This window comes from Perognathus longimembris, chromosome 3 (genome assembly GCF_023159225.1).
Source record: "Perognathus longimembris pacificus isolate PPM17 chromosome 3, ASM2315922v1, whole genome shotgun sequence".
Lineage (NCBI taxonomy): Eukaryota > Metazoa > Chordata > Mammalia > Rodentia > Heteromyidae > Perognathus > Perognathus longimembris.
This window is the reverse complement of record NC_063163.1, coordinates 94,245,197-94,267,431: the sequence shown is the minus strand read 5'-3', so window position 1 is coordinate 94,267,431 and position 22,235 is coordinate 94,245,197. Positions and strand designations below refer to the sequence as shown.

At 41.3% G+C, this 22,235-nt stretch overlaps 1 protein-coding gene and 1 pseudogene across 1 annotated transcript in view; one reads left to right on the top strand and one right to left on the bottom strand.

Annotated features, from left to right (window-relative positions):
* The window catches only part of Mapk1 (mitogen-activated protein kinase 1), an 84,692-nt gene that overhangs the window by 30,685 nt on the left and 31,772 nt on the right, over positions 1-22,235 (bottom strand). The window contains exons 2-3 of the mRNA XM_048343386.1: positions 8,281-8,463; positions 5,998-6,187 (exon numbers count right to left, since the gene is read on the bottom strand). Coding sequence (XP_048199343.1) covers positions 5,998-6,187; positions 8,281-8,463 — 373 coding nt within the window. The remainder of the gene's footprint in view (positions 1-5,997; positions 6,188-8,280; positions 8,464-22,235) is intronic.
* On the top strand, positions 17,983-20,845 carry LOC125349725 (annotated as a pseudogene).

Sequence of the window (22,235 nt, the reverse complement as noted above, 5' to 3'; positions counted from 1 at the left end):
CACATCTGCTTCTCTAGTGACTCTCCCACAAGGTTGCTTTCCATGTGGACTCTCACAGGATAGAACAGTGAGGAAATCCTGTCCTCCTCCATAGCTCTGACTGCCAACTCTAGCCAATCCACTCAGTGTATGTAACCACCATAAGCCTGCACTTCTCCTTTCAGAGATGGCTTGCTTGACAATGGCATTAAACTCACCAGCAGTAATAGGCCTCTCAGTCTGGCCAAGGAATAGTCCATAGTTTTTGTGGAGGAACATAGTTGAGTTTTAAATTCTGATTGATTTGAGCCTCTCAATGTTCTTGTATCTTATTTCTTTATAGTGCTTTCTACTAATTTCTATGGAGATAATTGCTAGAAGCATTTCCCACCTAAGGCTTACTAGCAACCAAGCTCAATAAAAGAAGCCATGAATTCTCTTTTTTTTTTCCTATGACTGAAGGGAAGTGCTCTGAGCCATCATTCCAATGCTGTGTGGCTTGAACAGTTCAAATAGGTCTTATCTGTGGTCTCTCTCTTCTTCAGGGATAACATTTCATTGTATGACTCACGTTCAACCAAAGTTTTGCATTTTGTTATAGGAAGGAGATCTCAAGTCACATTCTAAGTCACACAATCACAACAAAAATATTGTGCCTTGTCAGTGAAACAAAACCAGAAGAAGCCTCAGAATATAAGGGCAATTCTGTTAGTGCTCTTGGCCCTGTGTATTAAAAAGACTGCAGAGGTTCAGACTTGATACATAGCTTTAAGTGGGGAGGAGGGAGAGCCAAGTGAGGTGGTATATGCTTGTAATCTCAGTTAAATGGAGGAAATGGGAGGATAATGGCTTGAGACTAGCCTGGGCAAAAAAGTTAGTGAGCCGGGAACTGGTGGCTCACCCCTGTAATGCTAGCTATCCAGGAGGCTGAGATCTGAGGATAGTGGTTCAAAGCCAGCCCAGGCAGGAAAGTCCATGAGAGTCTTAGCTCCAATTAACCACCAGAAAACTGAAAATGGCTCAAGTGGTAGAGTGCTAGCATTGAGCTGAAGAGCTCAGGGACAGCACCCAGGCCCAGAGCCCTAAACTGACCAGACAAAAACAAAAACAAAAGTTAGTGAGATTCCATGTAAAATATAAGCTGGGTATTGTGGTACAGACTGGTTAATTTAGCCAACTGCAAGGGCCTTATTACCACTTCTGATCCTATTTGCTCCAGAACTCTACCCTCAAGTGCTATAGTACTTACTTGCCTAGTAAGCACAAAGCCCTAAGTTCAAACTCCAGTACTGCCAAAACAAAACAAAACCCCTCCCCTCCCCCAAGCCCAAAGCCTCTAAATGTATATTCTTCTTTGTTGCTTTCCCTCTGAGAGAAACTCAATGTGAAACGCATTAAGTTGTCATGGGGTTGGGAGAGGGACAGTGGGCTGATGTAGAATATAGCATACGAGTAGTTAAGAGTGCTCGAGATGAGAATTTAGTGTAGGTGTGAGGTGATGAGTGTGTCTGGTAGAGGAGGGAGTACCAGCATATTTAGGGGGTTGGAAAAAATAATGTTGGGCAAATCAAATGTTTCACTGGGGGTTGCAAAATTGTGGTTTTTCTATTTTTATTAGCTGGAATTTTTTTTCTAGAAGAAGGGCTGTTGGTCATCAACTGGGGCTATTTGCTTACTACCATGATGCACAGATACTACTGGATTTCCTATCGCAAAGGCAAAGCAAATGTTTAATCCTTTTCCTTTTAGTTACCAATATTTATAATAGTTTCTGGTGGTCCAGAGAAATAAAGAGAAAATCTACAATTGAGTCCCAGAAGGGACCTGAGGCCTCGGGGCTTATATATCAAGTATAAAATGTGTTTATAGCAAGCCAAACAAAAAAGTTTAAAGTGGTTATACAAAGGAGTTTCATTTCAACAAGTCAGATTACAAGTACAAATGCTTAAAATAGGGGCTGGGAATATGGTCTTGGGGCAAGAGTGCTTGCCTCGTATACATGAAGCCCCTGGGTTCAATTCCTCAGCACCACATATATACATAAAGGCCCAGAAATGGCGCTGTGGCTCAAGTGGCAGAGTGCTAGCCTTGAGCAAAAAAGAAGCCAGGGACAGTGCTCAAGTCCTGAGTCCAAGCCCCAGGACTGGGGGGGGGGGGGGGGGAGGGTTGAGGGGAGGGGGAGGGGATAAAATAAATAAAAACTTTAAACTAAGTTTATTATTGTTGGCTTTGTTTGGTACAAGAATTAAAAGTTGAAGGTTTGAATCACTTGGAGTAGCAGATATTCTGAGTGGTCAAGAGTAAGAAATACGGGCTGGGAATGTGGCTTAGTGGTAGAGTGCTTGCTTGCTTAGCATGCATGAAGCTTTAGGTTTGATTTCTCAATACCACATAAACAGAAAATGCCGGAAGGGGCACTGTGGCTCAAGTGGTAGAGTGCTAGCCTTGAGCAAAAGGTTGGCCAGGGACATACTCAGGCCCTGGGTTCAAGCCCTGGGACTGGCAAAAGGAAGGAAGGAAGGAAGGAAGGAAGGAAGGAAGGAAGGAAGGAAGGAAGGAAGGAAGGAAGGAAGGAAGGAAGGAAGGAAGGAAGGAAGGAAGGAAGGAAAGGAAGGAAGGAGGAAGGAGGAAGGAAGAAGGAAGGAAGGAAGGAAGGAAGGAAGGAAGGAAGGAAGGAAGGAAGGAAGGAAGGAAGGAGGAAGGAAGGAAGGAAGGAAGGAAGGAAGGAAGGAAGGAAGGAAGGAAGGAAGGAAGGAAGGAAGGAAGGAAGGAAGGAAAGGGAAGGAAGGAAGGAAGGAAGGAAGGAAGGAAGGAAGGAAGGAAGGAAGGAAGGAAGGAAGGAAGGAAGGAAGGAAGGAAGGAAGGAAGGATCAAAAAAGGACCTAAATAACAGAGGTAGTCTACTTGCTAGCTTTTCTAGGAACAAGGACCTGAGAGGCATCCTGGTCACCACAAAGTACTGAGGATCCAAGACATCATGGTTTCCATCACTTGGGTGGAAAGGACATTTTCTCTACCGGCAGTCTGGTGTCATATATCAACATTAAGCCGCCACCACATCCCTGGCCTGTTTGGATATACTTTCTGTGTCAAACCTCAGTGACATCCCATAATCAATCATTTATTTATTTATTTATTTATTTATTTATTTATTTATTTATTTATTTATTTATTTATTATTTTGCCAGTCCTGAGCCTTGTCTGGTGTCATATATCAACATTAAGCCGCCACCACATCCTGGCCTGTTTGGATATACTTTCTGTGTCAAACCTCAGTGACATCCCATAATCAATCAATCATTTATTTATTTATTTATTTATTATTTATTTATTTATTTATTTATTTATTTATTTTATTATTTTGCCAGTCCTGAGCCTTGAACTCAAGGCCTGAGCACTATCCCTCGCTTCTTTTTTCTTTTCTTTTCTTTTTTGCCAGTCCTGGGGCCTTGAACTCAGGGCCTGAACACTATCCCTGCTCAAGGCTAGCACTCTGCCACTTGAACCACAGTGCCACTTCTGGCCGTTTTCTATATATGTGGTGCTGGGGAATCAAACCCAGGGCTTCATGTATGCAAGCACTCTTGCCACTAGGTCATATTCCTAGCCCCTCCCATAATCATTTAAACAATGAGATGCTTTCTTTATTTATAACCAGGTGAATGACATACATTTCATATGTACATTTAAAACATCATAGTAAAACTGGCCATTATGTGATTGAAGAGGAAGGCACAAAGATCAAGAGAAGCCAAGGCCCAGCCAGGGCTATACTTTGCAATACATATCTGCACTCACAACATTCAGGAGGCTGAGGGAAGGGGAGAACAAGTTTGAGTCCAATCTGGGCTACATAGTGAAACCTTGTCTTCACACAACAAATTGATCAAACTTTAGCTAGACTGACAGATGACTATCCATGAGCTTACTTCCAACCAACCTTTCAAGCCAGTGTCAATGATTCTCTAAGATTTACCCAATACTGGAAAAGAGGACACAACACTTTGTGTATCAGTCCCATGTTTCATACTTTTATTTCTGCAGTTCCTTCTGCCACCAATACCCTATGCCCAATATAGCCAATCACCTACTGAAACCCTGCCCATACAGAGGGCTGGGAAGGATGCTACCTTCTTCCTGCTGCTTCCTACGGCAGTAACCACAATTAGTCAACTTCTCTCAAAGGAGAGAATGCAAAGCAGTTGTATAGCATTCTCTCCTACATTTCAATTATAGCACATACGATTACAATTACCTGTCTTATCAGATTTCTCATCTGTCAGTTACTTTTATTTGAGGGACATATACTCATCTTCCTGGCATAGTATACCTGACAGAACTTCACACAATGACTATCTGTTAGATTGAAAATTTAGGAAAAAAAAAGATTATTCCTCTACATTTTCTTCTTTGGTAATACTGGGGTTTAAACTCAAGGCATCATGCATACTAGGCAGGTGGTCTACCACTTGAGCCACAGCACCACTTCTTTTTTTTTTTGCCAGTCCTGGGGCTTGAACTCAGGGTCTGAGCACTGTCCCTGGCTTCTTTTTGTTCGAGGCTAGCACTCTACCATTTGAGCCACAGTGCCACCTTGGCTTTTTTTTATATATATGTGGTGCTAAGGAATTGAACCCAGGGCTTCATGTATATGAGGCGAGCCCTTTACCACTTGGCCATATTCCCAGTCCCTGATGTGAATTTTTTTTTTTTTTTTTTGTGCTATTCCTGGGCCTTGGACTCGGGGCCTGAGCTCTGTCCCAGGCTTCTTTTTGCTCAAGGCTAGCACTATGCCACTTGAGCCACAGCGCCTCTTCTGGCTGTTTTCTATATATGTGGTGCTGGGGAATTGAACCCAGGGCTTCATGTATATGAGTCAAGCATTCTTACCACTAGGCCATATTCCCAGCTTTGATGTGAATTTTTTATTAGACTGAATCTACATTTTTTTCATTGTAACTAAGGTAGCTATAGATCATCTCCCTTCTTATTCAGCTCTGCTATCTGTTAAAATAGAAACAGATGCTATACCTCTTTAAGAAAACTCTAAGGACTAGAAAAGATCTGAATTTCTTCCATATGAAATTCCTTATTAGGGACTAAAGACAGTGTGGTTGTTTTCTGAGTCTCCTGTATAAAACTTATTGAAGGAAAACAATTACCAATGAAAGAAGAGTTAAAGACTTACACATGGGCTGGAGGTATGGCTTGGTAGTAGAATATCTGCCTAATATGAGTTCAAACTCTGAGTTCAAACTCCAGTATCACCAAAAAACACTTATTACATACAGAATACATATGACCTATCTGTACATATAAGATATAAAAGTGCATACAGGGGGCTGGGGATATGGCCTAGTGGCAAGAGTGCCTGCCTCGGATACACGAGGCCCTGGGTTCGATTCCCCAGCACCACATATACAGAAAACGGCCAGAAGTGGCGCTGGGGCTCAAGTGGCAGAGTGCTAGCCTTGAGCGGGAAGAAGCCAGGAACAGTGCTCAGGCCCTGAGTCCAAAGCCCAGGACTGGCAAAAAAAAAAAAAAGTGCATACATACCTAGGAGAGGAAGAAAAGAATGGCATAGAAACGGGTAAAGAATTAGCACTCTGTAACTTGCATTTCTACCATAAAAACATTTTCATAGCCAGGTGTCAGTGGCTCATGCCTATAATCCTAGCTACTAAGGAAGCTGACATCTAAAGATTGCAGTTCAAAGCCAGCCTGAGCAGGAAGGTCTGTGAGACTCTTCTCTCCAATTAACCATCAAAAGCAGAAGTAGAGCTGTGACTCAAGTGGTAGAGCACGAACCTAAAGTGAAAAGCTAACAGACAGCACCCCAAGTTCAAGTCCCAGTATCAACGCATGTGCATCAACATGCACGGACCAGACACACAAACACAACATTTTCATGTATTTTTGGTATAATTCTAAATATGAATAATGATACAATAACTGTGCTTCAGTGAGTTTTTTCCAATATACTATATCACCTTAAGCGAAGTAAATAACCTGGCTGACCTTGAGATCGCAGGTGGTATTGAGCAGCAAGTTGGAAGGCTTGAGGTCACGGTGCAGAACATTAGCTGAATGGATGTATTTTAACCCTCTAAGGATCTGGTAAAGAAAATAGCAGATATGGTCATTGCTGAGGTGTTGTGTCTTCAAGAGCTTGTAAAGATCTGTTTCCATGAGGTCTTGTACTATATATCTGTTTAGACAGGTTAAGGTAAAATATGAAATAACTGATCGTGGTTAATCAAGCTTTACAAACACACTTTACCCTCTCCAAATAGCCAGTTATGGTGTCATGAGGCCTTCAAGGGAAACAAACTGAAAAAAGTTAATGGCAGGAATCTGAAGTAGTTAACTCCTTGTTTAGGTCCCATAAGACAACAGTCATTCTGCTTGTTCTCTAAGTCACCCACTATTAACACACCGTAGGGTGGGTGGTAACCAGCAAGATTATATGCTCCCTTATCTCTTTGACCCAATCTATATTGTCTATTAGTAACCAACCATAAAACTTCTCGTAATACAGGCCTAAAACAAGCTGCTACAAATCCAACCCTATTTTCATGACTCTTTGATTACTGTTAAGCTCCTATTAAAGCAAGACCAAGAGAAATCATGCTAAGAAAGTGTTTGTGCTGCTTCTTCCTCCTTTTTTACCTCACCATTTATTTCTCAAGGCTAGCATTCTGCCACTTGAGCCACAGCACCACTTCTGGCCTTTTCTATGTATGTGGTGCTGAGGAATCGAACCCAGGGTTTCATGTATACGTGGCAAGTGCTCTTGCCACTAGGCCATATTCCCAACCCCACCTCACCATTTGTCTAAACATGTAAGTAACACTAAACAAAAGGCTTTTGTTTTTAACTTCACTATAATATTTATTTCACCAGTGACTTTTTTTGGGGGTGGGGAGCAATTCTGGGTCTTGAATTCAGGGCCTGGGTGCTGTCCTTGAGCTTTTTTTGCTCCAGGCTGGCGCTCTACCACTTGAATGAAAGTGCAACTTTGGGCTTTTTCTGTTAATGTGGTACTGAGGAATCGAACTCCGGGTTTCATGCATATTAGGCAAGCCCTCTACCACAAAGCCACATTCCTAGCCTCATCAGTGATATTTTTACATTTCTTAATTTTTAAAAATTTTTACTGTAAAGGATGGACAGAGGAGGTCCAGTTCTATTTTTACATTTTAAAATGCTATTGTTTCCTACAGGCTCATGAAAGATGAGATTTGGCACAAGACACAGGACTTACAAACCTGTTGTCTAAGAGGCTTTTGTTGTTGTTGATGCCAGTCCTGGGGCCTGAACTCAGGGCCTGGGTAGTAGCTATCCCTGAGCTTTTTTGCTCAGGCTAGTGCTCTACCACTTGAGCCACAGCTCTACTTCTGGCTTTTTGATGGTTAATTGGAAATAAGAATGTTAAGGCACTTTCCTGACTGGGCTGGCTTTGAATAACAATCCTCAGCTTCCTGAGGATTACAGCTGTGAGCCAGGGGCACAGGCCCCTGGCTTGAGGCTTCTTTTTATGGCAAAGGTAAAGCAAGACCAACAGGTGATAGCAGTAGGAGGCATTTCCCTTAAAATACCACTACAACGTATTACCAGAGAGCTGTTTAAAAATGGAAAGGGATGCTTACAGATGGTGAGCTGCTGCTCCTCTAAGGGATGGATTACAAATTGGACAAGCTGGTATGTGAATTCTGTGCTAGCCTAAAGGATAACTTGCTCTCTCTGACGAACGCTTCGCTATGCTCAAGGCCCCCTTTATCTTTAACAAATATAATTTTCTAGTTAGTATATTCTGGAACTACTTAGTCTAGGTTTTTAATGTTAGCCAGTTGTTCACATCATTTTGGCCTGTACAACATTAAAGAAGACCTATGACAGTCTAACATCTGTATGGTTCTGACTGAACAAAGTGACTATCTAAGACACTTTTTTCAAATGCTCTTTGCTTTCCTTTTCAGTATACCATATTGGTTGAAAGGACATGCTTGAGTTTCAAGCACATGCTTGAAACTGACACAAGATTTTCTGTACCTTTTAAGAAAATGTCTATAGATATAGAGAAAATATTGGTATTACCTAAAAGATACTAAAGTTATTTACTAAACACTGATAAAATGAATCAGAGAAAATTTCAGTGATGCAAGTGCTACTGTAAGTGGCAAGCAGATTACAATCTCCTCTTAAATATACTTCACACACTCTTCCTTTACTTTGATAAGTCAAGAAGTTATATTTATCTAAACCAAGCAATGGAACTAGCTAACTCCCAGAAAAGGATACACATCTTTCATTTGCTCGATGGTTGGTGCTCGAATAATATCATTGATGCCAATGATGTTCTCATGTCTAAAGCGCAGTAAGATTTTTATCTCCCTCAGGGTCCTCTGGCAGTAGGTCTGGTGCTCAAAAGGGCTGATTTTCTTGATAGCTACTCGAACTTTGTTGAGATTATCATAAGCCGAGCTGAAAGAAAAACGGATAGAGAGAAAGGCGTTACAAACTAGCCCATAGAGTATCTTGGCAGAAAGAATACAAATTGTTAAAATAGTAAAAACTTAACACTGTGTGTAAATGCTTGCATCTATGAAGGCAGCAGGTACGTTGTCTAAAAAATGGGTGAAAAGCAGTTGACACAAGGTAGGAGGTACTGAATTTCAAACTTAAGAGGGCCCTGCCCTGTTCATTGGATGGGACACCCATATTCACAAACCCAGAATGGATTTACACCAGATACATACACAAAAAAAGCACTTTTCCTTATCTTAAACAGCAACTGCATTCTGATGAGAGCAATGATTTCTGCCTCAAAAACAAATGTCAACTGTTAGATTTCTTTGGCTTAGTAAAAACTCAAATGACCATCAATTAGATTTTCATCACTAACAAAAACAGACCCAAGAGGATGCCTTGATTGCGTATATCAACTTTATTTTCTCTCTTTACATTTCCAGCTCTCAATTTTGTACAAAACTGCATGACTATTTTGTTGTTCTTAAGGAACTGAACCATGATGTTGGGGTAGTTGGTAATAAGACCTTAAGTAGTCTCTAAAAATAATTTCATTGTCTTTATATAGGACCCAGTTCTTTCCAAGTTGTCTTTAAGGTCTAACAATCTAATTCTAAGCAGCAATGAAAAAAGAAATTGTACCTACAATTTTATGATGAATTTAAACCTCAGGTTATTATGCTACTTACTGTCTTTCCTGACCATAGCCTACTGAAATTTTTTCTATGGAAGAATTTTATATTAATAAACATCAACATCTTGTCCATTACCAAAGCAATGAAGTAACACAGACATCAGCTTTACTTGTTTTTGTAGTAAGCGCTAGAAACATGAAACAATAAAATTCTATAGTCTGTGCTTCTATAATAGTATTCATCAACTTATTGATGCACCAGCATGAAATCCTTTGGAAAAATATAAGCTAAAAAAGACCTATGACAGTGAAGTAAAACAGGTGGTCACTGAGTGGATATCAGTGAGATGGGGAGGGTAAACAGGGTAAATGAGGATAAATATGGTTGATGTACTTTAAAAATATGCATGTATGAAAATCAACAATATGACCTATTGAAATTGTTTTAAGAGGAGGGATAGGAGACAGAGGAGAATGGCAGAGGAATGAAGTTGATGGGATATATTGTATATATATGTGGAAATGTCATAGTAACTCTCCTTGTACAACTAATGTTTGCTAAAAAAAATCTTAATGAGGGCTAAGAATGTGGCTTTAGTGGTACAGTGCTTGCTTAGCATGCACGAAGACCTAGGTTTGATTCATCACCACCACATAAACAGAAAAAGCCAGAAGTAGCACTGTGGCTCAAGTGATAGAGTGCTAGCCTTGAGCAAAAAGAAGCCAGGGACAGTGCTGAGGCCCTGAGATCAAGCCCCAGGAGTGGCAAAAAATAAATAAATAAATAAATAAATAAATAAATAAATAAATAAGTTAAAAGGGGGGGGGGGGTCCAGAGAGATAAGCTGTATGAAAGCTCCTTCCTGTATGTGGAAGTTGGGTCTAAAATATAAACCAACATGAAAGTATATACAGGGTTATATGCATATATACAACAACAAATTGACTGAAGGATGTGGTATACTCATGGGAGGAGTACAATGGTATATGCAACTCCTCTGAACAACTACGGAATCATTTAGCAAAATGAATTCCAGAAAGCTGAAATATATTTTGTTGGGGGGGAGGGGAGAGGAGGGCAAGGAAGGGGAAGCACACAAGTGGAGGGAGAAAGTGTGAGCAAATGTAGCAGTCACTCTACTCAATGTACATTATGTAAAAATTGAACTATGTAACTAGAGAGTATGGACGGGATGAGGAAAGACAGGGGAAATGGAAAGGGCGACACTGATCACGATGTATTGTACCATATAATCTGACTTGTGAAACTGAAACCTATTTGAACAACTACCTAAGAAATAATGAAAATTAAAAATTAAAAAGATTATTAAAAAAAGAGGAAAGCAAAATGGGTAGTGTGCACTTGCCTAGCACAGGTCTGTGGGTTCAAATTTCATCATCACAAAACAACAAAAATCTAGGGACATATGAGTGAGCTCGTGGCTTATATTAATAATACTAATCTGCCTGCTGCAATACTGAACTATAGTTATGTAAGATGTTGCTATTAAGGGGATCTGGGTTTCTGTACACTTCTTAAGAGAAGACATGAATGTGTAACTGTATCCAAGTTTCATTTTTTTAAAAAATTCCACCAACAGAGAAATGTTTGTACCTATAATGGAATACTATGCAGCCAGAAAAGGAATGATATGGAAAGATCAAGATGTATTATGCAAAAACATGAACAAAACAATTTCTAGATCAGAGGCTAGTATGTTGTTATCCCTTTTTTTTTGTGGCAGTACTGGGGGGATTGAACTCGGGGCCTTGTGCTTATTAGGTAGGTGGTGTTCTGCACTGAAATCCTATCTGTGCTTCCCATGATGCTGGGGATGGCAGGCTTGCACACCATCACATCCAATCATTGGTTGAGAGAAAAGAGTGCCTGGAATGGAGCACTTTTGATCTCTACTCTCACCCAAGTAGCTAGAATTTCAGGCTAGAGCCACTATACCTGGACACCTTTCTCTAATAAAGAAGTAAGAATATCACTGTTTGCTTGTGTTTGCATAAAAAAGCAACCTAAAACCCAACAATACCCTGAAAGGATACACAGGAGTGATACCAATAAGTATTAAGTACTGCTAAGTACTACTAAAACACAGTAAATATTAATGGCAAGCCTTTATTATAAATGATCCTTTTTAGTATGTGCTAGGTGATTACATTCTCTAATTGACAGATGAGGGACTGTTTCCTGGTGCCTGGGCTGTCTTGAACAAATGATTTAGCCAAGTAGCCAGCTAGACTGTGTTCTTATTAGGGATGGCTGCTCTGAATATTCCATGTACACCTTGAATAAGTTACACAGCAGCTATATCTGTTCATGGCAGAAGCAAAACTCTGGTTCCCAAAGACATTATCACAGCTACCACTGTTTCAATAGCCAATGACAGAGGGTTTTCCTCCCTCCTTTGGCAGCATGGGGGTTTGAACTCAGGGTCTTAAGCCACACTCCCAATCCACTTTGCTTTATTATTTCTCAGAGTCTCATACATTTTTGTGTCTGTGATTCTCCCAACTATGATCCTCACAGGGCTGGGATTACAGATGTGCACCGCCATGCCCAGCTTGTCTTCTGAGATAAGAACTATTAGAAATAACTCAGTATTCCTCAAGTAGGAATAAGGAAACCAGCTTGAAAGGAACTCAGCAAGACAAGTTTGCTTCTGCAGAAAGGTGCACAATTGGCCAAAAATCTGGCAAGCAAGCACACTGAATAGGTTGCTCCCTTTTTATCCCTAACCCAGCAGGCTCTGCCTCTCTGCTCACACTGACTCAGCTCAGGTTCACAATCTTCAAAAGAATGTGGCATAATTAGCAGGATATAACTAAAATCAAGGAGTTTCTAATAGTATGCCTTAATTAAAGTGCAGCAGGAAAATGAATATAATGTAATTAACAAGGGCTAAACCATGTGACCAAAGCAGGAACTCTCAGAACAATTCTCACACAATTAACAGAAAAAGAAATTACTTTGATAGAAAAGACACTTTTCTCACAGAACCTTGCTAACTTTTCTTCTTTGGCTGGTCTTGTACCATATCTTCCCCTCTCAGCCTCCCAAACAGCTGGGATTACAAACATGAGTACCATACTCAACTATACCATGGTTTTGTTTTGTTTTTTAAATCGTCACAAGCCTCGGTGATGATTCTGCAAACATTTTCACTCAGTCCAGAAGGGGTGACTGGTATAAACAGCCCTTCCTTTGCTCGAAAGGACTATCATGACTGGTGCAGGCACCTTGTTATACTCTCATTTGGACTGCCTGTGTAAGTGGGCTGTTTGGTTCATTATGTGACCCAGCCAGGACATATCCTCCTATGATGGCCTCTGCCCAATAAAAGGTTTCTTGTCTAATTTTAATGTTCATAATTAGTAAATCAGGCTGATAGGCAGCCACTATCCTGGTGGTGGTGGTGACAGCAATGGAACTGGTAGCAGAGGCAGCTGCTGCCCTGAGACAGTGACAGCAAAAGCACAGTGGAGCTAACTGTGGCAGCCATAGAGACAACAACCTGGGTAAATAGAAGTGACAAGAACACAGACAATGAGGAATGGTGGAAATGGAGCTGTGGCTCAAGAGGTAGAATGCTAGCCTTGAAAGCACAGGGGCAGTACCCAGGACCTGAGTTCAAGCCCCAGAGCCAACAGAAGCAAAGAGGAGGAAGAAGAAAAAGGGGAAGGGGAGCAGTGGAGGAGGAGGGAGGAAGAAGAACAACAACAAAAGCTATAAAGAGACAAGAGTAACTGTGGCCTCTGGTTACTAGAAGCACCCCTAAGAGCTGTAAAACTCATCTTTGCTGTCAAGGGCTGGGAATTCTGAGTCCTGAAAACAGCTGTAGCTACAATCACCCAGGTCCTGAATGAGAGCTCTAACACTAGAAGGCACTACCTAATACTACTGCCATTATCAGGCAGTTGACTGGTGAACAATAGGACACATAGGGATAAAGGAGAGTAAAACCATTCACTGTAAACTTTTTATATTAAAAGCCATATGACTTCTTCAAAAAGTAATGAGAAAGGCAGTTGTTTTGGAATATGACTAATATAAAAGTTTTAAAATGAAATAAAAAATAATTGTTGAAGGAGGGTGTAGTAAGGGGGGGCACCAGAAGCCCCGCCCAACGTTGGCGTCATTGCCATGCCCCACCGCAGAGTGTAAAAGGAGATCCAGCCCCACATTGAGGGGACCAGAACTGACACACACACACACACACACACACACACACACACACACACACACACACACACACACACAGATATACACACACATACACACTGTAGGTGGCTGGGGGATATAAAAGGGCGGGATTTCCGGAAAAGGAGAGAGGGAGATGCAGAGAAAGCAAGGCACCAGGATGTACCTGTGGAGCTGAGCAGTGCCCAGGCTCCCCTCAGGCCTGTGGACAGAAGCAGGGAAGCACCCCCACCCCCACGGACAGAAGAGACCCAAGTCTCGACCAGTGGGCAAGGAGAGAACCGAGTCTGGTCGAGGGGTGCGGGGAGGCCCAAGTTCGGGCCTGCAGAGAATGGAGGCTTAATTGACCTGACTCTGGGCTGTTGGAGAGGACAGACAGGGAGCAGAGATGAGCTGAGTCTGGTGCATGCTGGACGAGCGGAGCCTGAGGCCTGCAGAGGAGGCCGGAGCCTGAGGCCTGTGGGGAGACCCGAGCCTGGTGCCTGTCCAAGCAGAGTGGATAAAGAGAGCAGAGCGGGGCAGAAAGGAGACAGAGTGTGAAGCCTGTGGAGAAGCCTGGAGCATGAGGCCTGTTGAAGCAGAGCAGAGAGAGAGCTGAATGAAACAGAATGGACACAGAGAGCAGAACAGAGCAGAATGGAGATGGTCTGAGGCCTGCGGAGGTACCCAAAACATAAGGCCTGTTGAAGCAGATTGGACAGAGAGAGCAGAGCGGAATGGAGACGGTCTGAGGCCTGGGAAGGAGCTAGGAGCCTGAGGCTTGTGGAGAGGTTTGAAGTCAGGTTTGAGGAGAGGCCTAAGGCCTGTGGGAAGGTCTGTAGGAAGGAGGAATAGAAAGGAGCTCGCTCCTTTGGAGGTTTGGGGGTTTGAAGGTTAAGGATTAGAGGTTTGGAGGTCAAGTCGGGTCTCAATTCTGGGTAACTAGCCCAGGACAAGGCAGTCACAGGCCAGCATTTGGATGTGGAGGGCTGTTTTGGTTCTGGGTTTTAAGTTGCAAATAAAATTCCTTTGTAAATAAAACCCCTTCCCACCTTAAGTTGTGCCTCGATGGATTATTCTCACTCATAGAATACAAGAGGGGTACAATATATTTAACTTTGTCACCTGACAAATAATCTTAACGTTGGAGTTGTATGTATGTGGGGGGAGGAACACATGTTGGTTCTGGGGCTTGAAGTCAGGGCCTGGGCACTGTCTGAGCAAAATTTTATGCTCAAGGCTAGTGCTCGCTCTCTTGAGCCACTGCTTCACTTCTGGTTTTTTGATGGTTAATTGAAGATAAGAGTCTTATAAGGCTTTCCTGCCCAGATTGGCTTTGAACCTCGATCCTCAGATCTCAGTCCCATGAGTAGCTAGGGTTATAGGTGTGAGCTACCAGTGCCTGGCACATATATGTTAGTATGTATGTACACATGTATGCATTTTAAAACCACATAAATGTAAAATAGGAAACATTTACTCAGCATTGGCTAGCACCCTCTATGTATTGAGGACTATTATTATAAGAGTAGAGTACAAAGATAATACTCCGCCTTCAAGATATTTATTTTATTTATTTAGTCTTTTAGATAGGGTCTCACACTTGACACTTTCACTGGGTTGGCCTTGTATGGAAACATTCCTACCTGCAGCTCGTGAGTATCTTGAATTAAAGTTATGTACTACCATGCCCATCCTTCCAGGTGTCTTGAACACAACCTCAAATCCCAGCTGAGCCTTGCCATAATACCTCTATGTGTTGGGACTAGGAGGTGGTCAAGGCTGGAGGTGTGTATACACACATCTCAGTTCTTAAAAGGTGAATGAACTGTTGCTATTAGGGATATAAATGAATCTCAAAATAATTGTGTCAAGTGAAGACAAAAGCATTTCACTTATATAAAACACAACTATAAGGGCAAGATCAGTGAGGGGAAGGAATTAGACATGGAAATAAGGTAACTTTGGGGGGGCGATATGTTATCTTTATTGTGTTAAGAACAGAAATTCCATCTCTATCTGACACAACTATAACATATCCTTCAACATTTGGCAACTTCTTATACAGGAATCATTTAGGTCATGTGCCATGAGTACTTCTTTATCTTGTTGGATCAATCATCCACTGGGCTCTCAGCCTCTTGGTACCCTTCTAAGGGTACTTTATATATAGTTCAGCTTCAAAGACAGATTCCTCTGCAAGTTGCTTTCCATAACCAGTTTGTGCTCTAGGAAGCACTTACTACACCCTTTAGGAATTGAATTCTCTTTTGGGGCCTTGTAGTTGGCCGGGCAGTTGTGCTATGAGCCATGCCTCTAATGCTTTTTTTTTTTCTTTTTTTTCTTTGGTTATTTTCCTAATAGGGTCTCCTCTTATTCCTGGAGCCAGACTGGACTACAATCATTCTATTTACACATTACACATCCCACATAATTGGGATGATGAGCAAGCGCCACTGCACCTAGCTTTGTGAACTTTTTGACTAGGCTAGCCTTGAATTGCAATCCTTCCCATCTTAGTCTCCCAAAAAGATAAGCCGATGTGTCTGACCCAAAGGTCAAATGATCTCTCCAGCTAAGATAGCACTAATGCAGGAATAAGCCCAAGGGCTTATGAACCAACAGCACTTACAGGTTAGTGCTGTTAGAGGCTAACATGGATTACCTACTGTGACTGTTCCCCGACTGCCCCACCCCACCCCAGCCAAAAAAAAGAGAAAAAGGTGATAAATTGAGACATATCCAAATAGGGAAAACAACACTGACACATACAATAACAAGGATGAATCTAAAAAACAGTATGGAAGAAGCCAGATACCAAAGAATGCACGCTTTCTATTTCTTTTATTTGCTACAACTAACCTTGATAGAAACCCTCTCTGTAGTTCCCTGAAAAAGACTGTTTGAAAAAACACAAGAAAGTGGTGATGCAAACTTGCAGTGGTGGTTACACAATTATAAATATGTACTAAGATTTAATTGTTCAACATTTTAAAAAAGATGCTTTTTTACTTTTTTTTGGGGGGGGGTGCTGAGAACTGAATGCTAAGCCTGTGCCCTACCACTGAACTATAATAATCTCCAACCCCAGAGACACTCTTGTTGTATAAAAAAATACTTCAAAGATGATTTTTCCCCTCTAGTCCTGGGGCTTGGACTCAGGGCCCGAGCACTATCCCTGGCTTCTTTTTACTCAAGGCTAGCACTCTGCCACTTGAGCCACAGCGCCACTTCTGGCCATTTTCTGTATATGTGGTGCTGGGAAATTGAACCCAGGGTTTCGTGTATACGAGGCAAGCACTCTTGATACTAAGCCATACATATACCCAGCCCCCAAAGATGATTTTTTTTTAATTGAGCTGTGCTACAGAATTATGGAGCTAATATCCATTCATGGTTCATAAGCTCATACTGATGGCAATTCCAAGGGAAATGTTCCAGACAGATTTTGAGTAATGACAATATTAATAGAATGTCTGAGCTGTCCAGTCACTTCTAAGGTTTTGATATAAAATTTCTAAGATATTAAGGGTTTTTTTTTTATCCTTTCTGATTTCCGGTCACTCTAGTTATACCTTACAGCAGAAGCTTAATATTTGTGGATAATAAAGTTTGTCTAAATAAAGTAGCTATCACGCACAAGCACCACACACTGTACACACCATTAAGCAACTAAAATGCTACCTATCAACTGTGAATGGGTTATTTTTAGAGGAAGCTATTAAGTTGTTCTCTAAACTACTCATCTTGGTGAACTTTAATTATCTGAACACAAAACTACAGTACTTAAGTTTCACAGATAAAAATTAACTTGTCTTCAGATGCTAAGTACATTAGACTGATCCAAATTAATGTTCCAAAAATAAGTAGGTAGATAATACTAATGACTACTTCAAAAGAAAATGTATTCTTCATTTTAACTTGGTTCTCTCATAATTTCACTCAGCAAGCTAGTGCAAAGGTTTGTTTTTAAAGGATAAAAACCATTAAGTGAGCTCAAGTTAGTCTTAAGTTATTTGGGGTATAAAATCCAATAGTCATATGTTGTATTTATTCCTAATTTTATTATTATTTTAACAGTCAATACTCCAATAAGTTATAGTTATTGTGACTTAAAACCTGATGTCATCAGGACATTTCTGGAGAACTTGAAAAATTTTGTTGGCTATACATGGACTTTCCAATTTCTTCAATAAAAAGCAGGGTTAGGGCTGGGAGCCTTACATTCATGAAGCCCTGGGTTCGATTCCTCAGCACCACATATTTACAAAACATCCAGAAGTGGTGCTGTGGCTCAAGTGGCAGAGTGCTAGCCTTGAGCAAAAAGAAGCCAGGGACAGTGCTCAGGCCCTGAGTTCAAGCCCCAGGACTGGCCAAAAAAGAATGAAAAAATTCACTCCATCAGATGTACAGATAGAACAAAAGATGAAAACTTGTTATGACTTACATTCCACAATTTTTTTGGATTGAAATATGCAAATTACCAAAGGAAAAAGTATACCTAAGTATAAAAACCTCAATCAACTGGCTTTATTTGAAGCATTCTAGTAATACAATGTCAGACTAAGTATTTATTACAACAGAAACTCTAATTCAATCCGAAGTAGTATTATTTAGAATTAATCTTTGTAATTTTTAGTCTGAACTTGTTATGAGGAAACTTAGTGAAGCAGGTAAGCTGCCCACTTCTTGATTTTTTTTTCTCTTTCTTTCTTTCTCTCCCTCCCTCCCTTCCTTCCTTTCTCTTTGGGTAAGAATTTTAGAAGGATCTAGGGATGAGCTGACTAGCAGTAAGCTGTGGATAACTAACAAAGAGTACTATCAACAAAGATGAGTGACAAATATCTTCCAAAGGCATTCAAAGGGAGCGTACAGATAGCTCCATGTGTCTTCTTGAAATTAAATTTACTTTATTTTTATTATAAAAGTGATATACAGAGGGATTACATTTACATGAGTCGGGTAACGACATTTTCTTTCAGTGTCTTCTGTTCCCTCACCCACTCCATGTGCCTTTGAACCAGAAACAGAAAAGACCTCATTAATCATGATGACCAATATAAACTGTCATCACGACAACTCTATGAAGCCTAACTACTACTTTATAAAGCAACTGAGGCAAAGAGGGTTAGTTACTAACTTGATCCTGATAGATAACAGACTTGAGATCCAATTCCAGCTATTTCTGAATTCCAAGACACACACTCTAAACCATTATACCATACATGGGCCACCAGGCTTCCAATGGCACAAAAGATGTACTGCCTCCCCAAACAGAGTGCCCATTTGGAGGTTCTGGCTATTTAGATCTCTTCCCAAAGAATAAGCCAGAATCTGTCCCCCTGAAGAAAGAATCTGTAAATAGGGAGGGAGTTTAGGAGTAGGAGAACTGAGGCTATACAATGTAAAGTCAAATCAGATATAGGTGAAATGAGAAAGATATCTAAATAGCAAAAAGATCACATTGAAGACCCAACAGAAATTAAAATCCAGAGATCTTTAATGGTGCTAATCACAGGCATTTTTGTTTCTCCACCACACATCAACAAGACTGTGAGGAAGATCAGACAAAAATAGTTGGGTTCCTGTATAATGGGAGTGGAAAGATCAAGAAAATTGAGAATGTGGTTAGAATGGAGTAGTAAGGGCAGAGAATCCAGAATGAAGCAAAAGAGGTAGAATGTAGATCATAAAGGTAAGAATCTCAAACCAGGAGACCTTGGGGAGAAAGGGTAGGACAGGGAGCTATAATCTGATTCGAGGATGATCTACACTTCATAAGGACAACCTTTGCAAAGTTTTGTAAGCTGTGCCTCTAAAGAGACAAGTCAAAGGGCAGTTTTTATCACTGAAACGTAAGGGAGTAAAGAATGAACTGTCTTATTGTCAGGAATATTAAACACCTGCCTCAAATATGAGGAAAATGACTCTTTAAAATGGGAGAAATGTTTAAACTTGAACTACATGGTATTATCCCCCAAACTAAAAAGAGCTGCATATACAACTAAGCAGGTGGTGGTATTATATAACAGATGCTAAACTAAGAAAAGTGCAATACCTAATTTTAACTCTATAATGCCATTAGAAGAATTTTTTTTGTATCAAAATTTTTCTGCAAGCTGGGTGCTGGTAGCTCACGCCTGTAATCCTGGTTATTCAGGAGGCTGAGATCTGAGAAAAGTGATTTGAAGTCAGCAAGGGCAAGAAAGTCCATGAAACTATCTCTAATTAAGCACCAAAAAAGCTGGAACTAGAGCTGTGGCTCACATGGTAGAGCACCAGCTGAAAAGAAAAAAGCTCAGGTGCAGTGTTCAGGTCCAGAATTTAAAGCCACAGACAGAGACCGGACACACATGCACTTCTGCAGCTCCTGGGTCAGGAAAGTGGAGCCGGGCTTAATCAAGGTGTCAGGCTGGGTGCTGGTGGCTCATACCGTTAGCCCAGGCAGGAAAGGCTGTGACTCTTCTCTCCAATAAACTACCCCAAAAATGTCAGAAGTGGTGCTGTGGCTCAAGGAGAGTGCTAGCCTTGAGCAAAAGCACCTCAGGGACAGCACCCAGGCCCCAACCTGAGTTCAAGCCTCAGGACTGGAGCACACACATGCACACCCACACCCACACACAAAGGCATCAGTCTGGCAGCTATGCAGTGCAATGCATAATTCCCTAGCAAGGTGGGAGGGTAGTAGAAGGCATGGCTGGACTCTGTAGGGCTGCCAGAGTCTGAGGTCCTATCATGCATGTGATGATACCCACCACTTGCCTTTAGACTGTGGAAGTGTGTGCTGGTGTCAGGCCACAGCAATGACTTCTACCTCAGCCTCTTCCTCTTTGGCTGCAAGGACCACCATGCTGCACAGGCCTAGAATCAGCTCCCAGGGAAAAAAGAGCTTACTCTGATGACCCACCTCAGAAGCAGGGCTTCTGTGTATTTCTCTGCAGGGTTTGTGGGTGTTAGGCCCTAAAGCATGTTCCAGATGCTACCAGAAACATTAATAAGGAGCATTAGATAGTAGTAATCAGGAGGTTGGGATGTAAGCAGTCTTTGTACACAACCAGATTACTAAGACCATACACTTCTAGACCACAACTTCCTTTTTCCAGAATTTGAAATTTTAATAGAAACAGAAGATGAATTATGCCTCAAATTGTGGAATAAGAAGATTATTGAGATTGCAGAAGTATATGAAACACTTGATGAACTGGATTCTATGGCAAAGCATGACTGTAGGGAAGATCATTTTGTTTAAAACTAAAAGTTTAAAACTCAGCCCTTGAAGATTCTCAGGTATGGCAGAAGTATTAAGCCCATCTAGATTTCTGGTAAGAATACACCTCAATAAAAGGGTATTCCAGATTGCCCCTGTTGTGTGCCAGGACATTTCAATTTCAGTTCAGGTCACAGTTGATGAGGCACCTAAAAGTGGCTAGATATTTTGACTGGGGTGTCCTAGCTGTCTTGCTTGCAGCTCTGGGACTGACTATACAGAGGAATTTGTTTAAAGACAGCCATAAAACATTCTGAAGACACCTTAAAGCCTTACAATATGTTATACTAATATCTGATACCTCAAAATTCCATTTGTAGAACTTTACTATACCAGAGATGAAGGTACAAATATACATTACTTGACACATTGTTTACAACGTCTAATTTTATAAAGCAAAAATGCCCAATGACAGGGAAAGACAAATTTTGCATGTCCACAATGGAATATTTTCTGTATATCCAAACTGTTAATACTTGCATCTAGATACACCAATACACCATTAAGGATGGTATTCATGGTGTGGTATTTTGTGTCTATGTGTGGGTGCGTAGGTGTGGATCAGTCCTGGGGCTATCGCTGAGCTTTGTTTACTCAAGGCTAGTGCTCTACCACATGAGCTGCGGCCTCTTCCAGCTTTTTCTGAGTAGTTTGCTGGAGATAAGCATCTCATGGACTTTCTTGCCTGGGCTGGCTTCAAAACATGCTCCTCAGATCTTAGCCTCTTGAGTAGCAAGGATTACAGACGTGAGCCACCAGTGCCAGTCACATGTATGTATGTTATGTATGTATGTATTCACTTCTTCCTATAATAAAAATAAATTGCGTTCCTAATTAACTACAAAATGTTTCTGCAGTATTATTTTTAACACATTATGACAGAAAGAAAGCAGAGAAGAAAAGGAAAACTTAAAAAAAAAAAACTGGGCTGGGAATGTGGTTTAGTGGTAGAGTGCTTGCCTAGCATGCATGAAGCCCTGGGTTCAATTCCTCAATACCACATAAACAGAAAAGGCTGGAAGTGGTGCTGTGGCTCAAGAGGTAGAGTGCTAGCCTTGGGCAAAAAGAAGCCAGGGACAGTGCTCAGACCCTGAGTTCAAGCCCCAGGACTGTCAAGAGAAAAAAAAAAAAAAACTAGTACAGGGGCTGGGAATGTGGCCTAGTGGTAAAGTGCTCACCTCATATACATGAAGCCCTGGGTTTGATTCCTCAGCACTACATATATAGAAAAAGCCGGAAGTGGCGCTGTGGCTCAAGTGGTACAGTGCTATCCCTAAGCAAAAGGAAGCCAGGGACAGTATTCAGGCTCTGAGTTCAAGCCCCAGGACTGGCAAAAACCAAAACAACAACAACAACAACAAAACTAGTACAGGAGCTGGAAATGTGGTCTAGTGGTAGAGTGCTCGCCTAGCACACATGAAGCTCTGGGTTTGATTCCTCAGTGCCACATAAACAGAAAAGGCCAGAAGTGGTGCTGTGGCTCAAGAGGTAGAGTGCTAGCCTTGAGCAAAAAGAAGCCAGGGATAGTGTTCAGGCCCTGAGTCCAAGCCCCAGGACTGGCAAAAAAAGAAAAAGAAAAGAAAAAAACCATCAAAAAACAACTAGTATACTTTTATGTGTATGTTCAATTTTTAAAG